Source organism: Meles meles, chromosome 5 (genome assembly GCF_922984935.1).
Source record: "Meles meles chromosome 5, mMelMel3.1 paternal haplotype, whole genome shotgun sequence".
NCBI lineage: Eukaryota > Metazoa > Chordata > Mammalia > Carnivora > Mustelidae > Meles > Meles meles.
Genome location: NC_060070.1, coordinates 114,578,412 through 114,585,098, shown reverse-complemented (window position 1 = coordinate 114,585,098; position 6,687 = coordinate 114,578,412). Strand labels below are relative to the sequence as shown.

The 6,687-nt window shown below is 37.1% G+C and overlaps 1 protein-coding gene across 1 annotated transcript in view; it reads right to left on the bottom strand.

The window, feature by feature from the left end:
• Positions 1-2,598: 2,598 nt before the first annotated feature.
• The window catches only part of SDHAF4 (succinate dehydrogenase complex assembly factor 4), a 46,341-nt gene continuing 42,252 nt past the window's right edge, over positions 2,599-6,687 (bottom strand). The window contains exon 3 of the mRNA XM_046005563.1: positions 2,599-2,933. Within this exon, the coding sequence (XP_045861519.1) occupies positions 2,794-2,933 (140 nt within the window). The 3' untranslated portion in view covers positions 2,599-2,793. The remainder of the gene's footprint in view (positions 2,934-6,687) is intronic.

Genomic DNA, 6,687 nt, shown 5'->3' with positions numbered 1-6,687 from the left:
GGAGCCCAAAGTGGGGTGCGATCCCAGGATCCCAGGATCATGACCAGAGCCAAAAGCAGATGCTTAGCTAACTGGGCTACACAGGTGCCCCCAAATTAACTCTTTTTTAAGTGAAAAGGTAATAATGCAGGAAAAATTCATAGAGTGTAAGAAGATACGTAGGTAGGTATATACCTTCTAATATAGATGTATCTACATACATTTTTAAACTATTTGAATTTTCTTATCCTACTTGAGTATTTGAATATTAAGTATTAAATATTTATTATTAAATATATAAATAAAAATATAAAATATATGTGTGTGTATATATATGTATATATACATATATATATATATATATATATAATTTAAATCTCAACCTAGAGTTCCAATTCCCTAATCTTCCTCCCCAAAGGCAATTTCTAGATCTCCCAGATGTCTAGACACACACTGCAAATGAAAGCACACTGTGCATACTGTTCTGTATCTTGCTTTTTTTTTTTTTTTTTCCACTTAACAGTGTATCTTGGAGGCTGTTCCTTAGCAGTGCATTATTTTCCAGGGCTACGTAGTGTTCTGTGTTATAATTTATTCAACCAATCTTAATGATAGAAATTGGGGGAGACTGTATTCAGTCTTTTGTTATTATAAACATCACTGTAGTCTTAACCTTTACATACATCTTAACTAAAACTGGAATTGCTGGGCCAGTCTGTATGCATTTCTATTGTACCCTTTTATCATTGTAAAATGGCCTTCTTGGTCTAGTTTAATGTTTTTCCCTATAAAATTCAACCTTGTCTGATAATAATGGAATCTCTATTTTCTTTTTGTGTGAATTTGATCTATCTTTGACCATTCTTTTACCTTCAAGCTCTGACTGACTCTATTATGGGCGTCTCCTATTTGGTACTTATATTTAGGTTTGCTTTGTAATCCAAACTGAGATTCCTATCTTTTAATAAGCAAGTCTATCCATTTTACATGAGTTCTGTCATCCAATTTTGTTATGTTTTCCATTTTTAATGCTTCATTTTTTTTACTTGGTTGCTTCTCAAAAATCTTTTGCTAAAAAGGGGCACTTGGCTGGTTCAGTCAGTGGAGCATGCGACGCTTGATCTTGGGGTTGTGGAGTTGAGCTCCATGTTGGGTATGGAGATTATTTAAAAATAAAATCTTTTTTTTTTTTAAGAGCGTTAGGAAAGATAACAAGAAACTAATGAAATTGATCATACATGGGGTTGGGATTAGATCAAAGTGGAAAGAAGAAGGGAAGGAAAAACACTTGCCTGAGCATAACATGTATAATTCTTATTTTGGAAACAAGTATTTTAAACATTCGAAAATAAAACTAAATATAGGCATAATTCTAAAATTGAATATAAACAGAAACAAATGAACCTAGTTGTATTTCAAATGAACATAACTTCAGAGAGAAAAAATAACTAATCCAGGTAATTTTTGAACACAAGACTTTATCTACCCTCAATGTAAAAATTAAAAAGAATGCCAACAAGTCTTAAACTCTATAATTGGTTGGAAGCTTCAGGTTTTTAGTGTTTCACCTTAATAAACACATACTTTAAAAGATGTTTATTAAGGTATCATTTACACCCATAAAATTCACACATTTAATGTATGCAACTCAATAGCGTTTAGTATATTCACAGTGTTAAGCAACCATCACCATAATCAACTCAGAACATTTTCATTGCCCCAAGAAGAAACTTCACACCCACTAACACATAGTCCCTGTCTCCTTCCTACCCCTGGACAAACACTGATAGATGTTCTGCCTCTGTACATTTTGTTCTGGACATTTCATATAAATGGAACTCTACAGTATGTGATCTTTTGTGTTTGGCTTCTTTCAGGTAGTTTTCCTAATGTGTTCAGGGTTCATCCATGATGTAGCCTGTATCAATATTTCATTCTTTTTATTGCTGTGTCATAATATTCCATTGCATGCATACACTACAGTTTACTTTCCATTTATCATACTGGACATTTGGGCTGTTTCCACTTTATTGAGAAGAAGTGTTGTTCCCACTATTTACATTGTTAAACAGAAGCGATGAGAGCAGAGATTCTTCTTTGTTCCTAATTTTTCACTATTTACTCTGGGCTAAGTATTACAATGGTCCCCTAAATTCCAGACCTTCCCAGCCCTCCTGTCAAATGCAACTTGTTTGGGGTAAGACCTACTTTATATACAGATCAGTAAGAAAAAGACCACTCAGCAGAAATAAAATGGGAAAGTGGGCATAAACGAAAAAAGGCATAAAACAAAAAACAGTGGTAAATATGGTATAGAAATGTTCTACCCATCTGGAAATCAGTTAAAAGCAAACCAAAGCACCACACTTGCTAATGCAATTGGCAGAAATCTAAAACATAACAAATGTGCTATGAATAATGTTTCTATGATTCTTTATATACAAGTTCTTGTGTGGACATGTTTTCAGTCTTGGGTATATACCCAGGAGGGCTCGGTCATATGGTAACTCTATGTTCAACATTTGAGGAACTGTCAAATATTTTTTCAAAGTGGCTATACCATTTTACATTCCCACCAGCAGTGAATGAGAACTCCAATTTCTCCATATCCTCACCAACACTTGCAGTGGTCTTCTTCTTCTTTTTTTCTGTCTTTCTTTCTTTCTTTTTTTTTTTTCATTATAGCCATCACAGTGGATGTGAAGTGGCATCTTACTGTGGTTTTGATTTGTATTTCCATAATGGCTGATAATGTTGAGCATCTTCTGACATACTCGTTCATCATTTGTGTATATGCTTTGGAGGAATATGTAGTCAGAGCCTTTGCCTATTTGTATTTTTCTTAGTAAGGGGTAAGTGTTCTCTATATATTCTGGATAGAAGTCCCTTGTCAGACATATGAATTGCAAATATTTCTTCCCATTCTGTGGAATGTCTTTCATTTTCATGATGTCCTGAAACAGAAGAATTTTTAATTTGGATGAAGTCCTGTTTATTTTTCTTTTATCATATGTAATTTTGATGCCGTATCTAAGAAAACATTCATTGCCTAACCCAAGGTCATGAAGATGTATGCCTAGGCTTTCTTTTAGGAGCTTTATGGTTTTAGCTCTTACATTTAGGTCTATGATCAATTTTAAGTTAACTTTTAATATATGGCATAAGGGGGGCGCCTGGGTGGCTCAGTGGGTTAAGCCGCTGCCTTCGGCTCAGGTCATGATCTCAGGGTCCTGGGATCGAGTCCCGCATCGGGCTCTCTGCTCCGCGGCGAGCCTGCTTCCCTCTCTCTCTCTCTGCCTGCCTCTCTGTCTACTTGTGATCTCTGTCTGTCAAATAAATAAATAAAATCTTTAAAAAATATATATATATATGGCATAAGGGACAGGTGCAACTTTAATCTTTTACATGTGAATACCCAGTTCTCCCAGCAGCATTTGTTGGAAAGATTATTCTTTCTCCATTGAATTGTCTTGTCACCCTTATCAAAAAATCAACTGATCATGTGAGGGTTTACTTTTGGACTCTCAAAGCTATGTCTTGATAAATATGTGTATTCTTATAACAGTATCACAGGCTTGATTCCTATAGCTGTAGTAAGTTTTAAAATTAGGAAACATGAATAGATTCTTCAAGTTTGCTTTGTTTTAATTTTTTTTTCTTTTTTTTTTGGCTAATCTGGGTCTCTTGCATTTCTATTGGAATTTTGGAATCAACTTGTCAATTTATTCAAAAAAGGAAGATGATATTTTGATTGTGTTTGTATTCAATCTATAGGTCAATTTGGGGAGTACTGCCATTTTAACATCATCATCTTTCAATGCATGGACAGGAAATATCTTTCCACTTATTTAGATCTTTCTTAATTTTTATCAACAATGCTTTGCAGTTCTCAGAATACAGCTTTCACTTCCTTAAGAAATTTCTTTGTAAGTATCACATTCTCTTTGATAGTATTGCAAATGAAATTGTTTTCTTTTTTTTTTTTTAAGATTTTCTTTATTTATGTGAGAGAGAGAGAGAGCATGAGCAGTGTGAGGGGCAGAGGAAGGAGCAGACTCCCCACTGAGCAGGAAGCCCGACTGGACTAGCCGCTCTATCCTGGAACTCCAGGATCATGACCTGATCTGAAGGCAGACATTTAACAGACTGAGCCACCCAGACGCCCTGAAATTGTTTTCTTAATGTCATCTTGGTTTGTTTATTGTTAATAAATAAAAACACAATTGATTTTTGTATATTGATCTTTTATCCTTCAACCTCACCAAACTCATTTATTAGTTCTCATAGCTTTTTAGTAGATCCCTTCATCTTTTCTATGTACATGATCATATCATATCATATCATCAGCAAGCAGAGGTGGTTTTATATCTTTCATTTAAAAAAGATTTATTTATTCATTTATTCATTTATTTATTTTAGGCAGAGGGAGAGGGAGAATTTTTTTTTTTGTAATTTTATTTTTTTTTTTCAGTGTTCCAAGATTCATTGTTTATGCACCAAACCCAGGGCTCCAGGCAATACGGGCCCTCCTTAATACCATCACTGGGCTCACCCAATCCCCCACTCCCCGCCCCTCCAAAATCCTCTGTTTCTTAGAGTACACAGTCTCTCATGGTTTGTTTCCCCCTCCGGTTTCCCCCAATTCACTTCTCTCCATCTCCCAATGTCCTCCGTGTTATTTCTTATGCTCCACAAGTAAGTGAAACCATATGATAATTGACTCTCTCTGCTTGACTTATTTCACTCAGCATAATCTCCAGTCCCATCTATGTTGATATAAGGGCATCTCAGCTCTTTCCAAAGTTTGGTGACTGTGGCCATTGCTGCTATGAACATTGGGGTACAGACGGCCCTTCTGTTCACTACATCTGTATCTTTGGGGTAAATACCCAGCAGTGCAATTGCAGGGTCATAGGGTAGCTCTATTTTTAATTTCTTAAGGAATCTCCACGCTGTTTTCCAAAGTGGCTGCACCAACTTGCATTCCCACCAATAGGAGAGAGAATCTTAAGCAGACTCTGCTCTGAGCGTGGAGCCAACCCAGGGCTTGATCTCACAACCCTGAGATCATGAGCTGAGCTGAAACTAAGAGTCAGATGCTTAACTGATTTTGCCACCCAGGCACCCTGATTTTGTGTCTTATTCCATTTTGGATGACTTTTATCTTTTTTCCTTGCTTAGTTGTCCTTTCTAGAACCTTGAGTGCAATGCTAATTAGAAGTGGCAAGAGCAGACATCCTTGTCTTATTCCTGATCTTAGGGGGAAAGCATTCAGCCTTTTGCCATTAAGTATGATGTTAGCTGTGGGGTTTACATAGTTTAACACTAAAGTATTAGGGATAACAGGCATCATATCTGCAATTTACTCTCTCAACGGGTACAGAAAAAGTGAGTGTGTGTGTGCGTGCGTGTGTGTGTGTGTGTGTGTATTATGGAGGAAGAACAGAAGAATGATGAATGTGATAAGGTCAATGTGGTGGATAAGGACTGAAGAACTCCAGAGTGACACATTCTGCAGTCTGTTTCCCCTGAGCCCTTTTACCAACTGAAAGGTTTACAGGCTGCCGCCTCATCTATTCATCGAGTTTGAGAGCCATATTCTTGGTTTGATCCTTGCTGCAAACTCAAGACACTTCTTAGTTTTCCTCTTTCATTACCTTGGAGTTAAGCAGCAGTTGCCTCTTTCAATGCTACAACTTCTGAATTTCTAGACTCTCTATTCCCTTTTGTTCCTGCTTGTAAGCTAGCCAGTTATTTCTGAACCCATCTGTCTTTTAGTAATTTGGAAACGCAGCAAATACTAACCCATCTCTTCCTCCTAAAATTACAAGTCTAGAGACACATCATTTGCTTTGCCCATTATCAGAGGGAGTAATGTATTTTGCCACAGTATAACACGGATCAACATTTATCCTCAAAATGTTTCATATTTGGCCGATGGGAGACCTTTGAAGCTAGCTCCTATGCCCTTCTGCTTATTATTCTTTGGACACAGCCTTACTTTTTGTCAAAATTAGATATTCCAGGTTCATCTTGTACTTCCCCTTCCTTAGTCCTATAACCAGCCATTTATTCAAGAGCGCTAGTTCCTTGAATCAAAAATGGTTTTGAGCAACCAAGATCTAGGAGTTCAGTGTGCTCATTGCTACAGAAATACCAATCCTTCTAGGACCACCCAGAAGAATATGCTAAGTGATATGTGTATGTACATATATACACAGGAAAACACATATACACATACCGGTCTATCAACTACCCACCTTGAAAACCAAATGTCACACAGATACCTCTATCTCCAATTTCAGTTTGATACGCTAGCGTTTCTTCTAGCCTTCCTGTGTACTATATTTGTGCCTCCTTTCTCCATCAGTAAGAAGCCTGGCTCCATTCTTCAATATATTTCCTTATCTGCTCAACCCCTCCATCTGGCATCAGCCTTCCAAACATTCAGGCTGTGTCTTTGGCTCTACCTCTTCTGACACACAGACCACATTGAGCAAGTTCCCTTGACCCTGACTCCAGCCCTGCTGAGCACTTAATCATATCCCAACCAAAGGAGGGGGGGAAGGGGTCAACTAAATTTTTGAGGCAGTTATACTAGTAAAGAAATTATAATCTTGGCAAAAAACGTTTGTGATTGTTGGCATCTTAAAAAGACCCTTAGGCCCCCAACCCAAGGGCTATTTACTACCTCAGCAGATGCTAGTC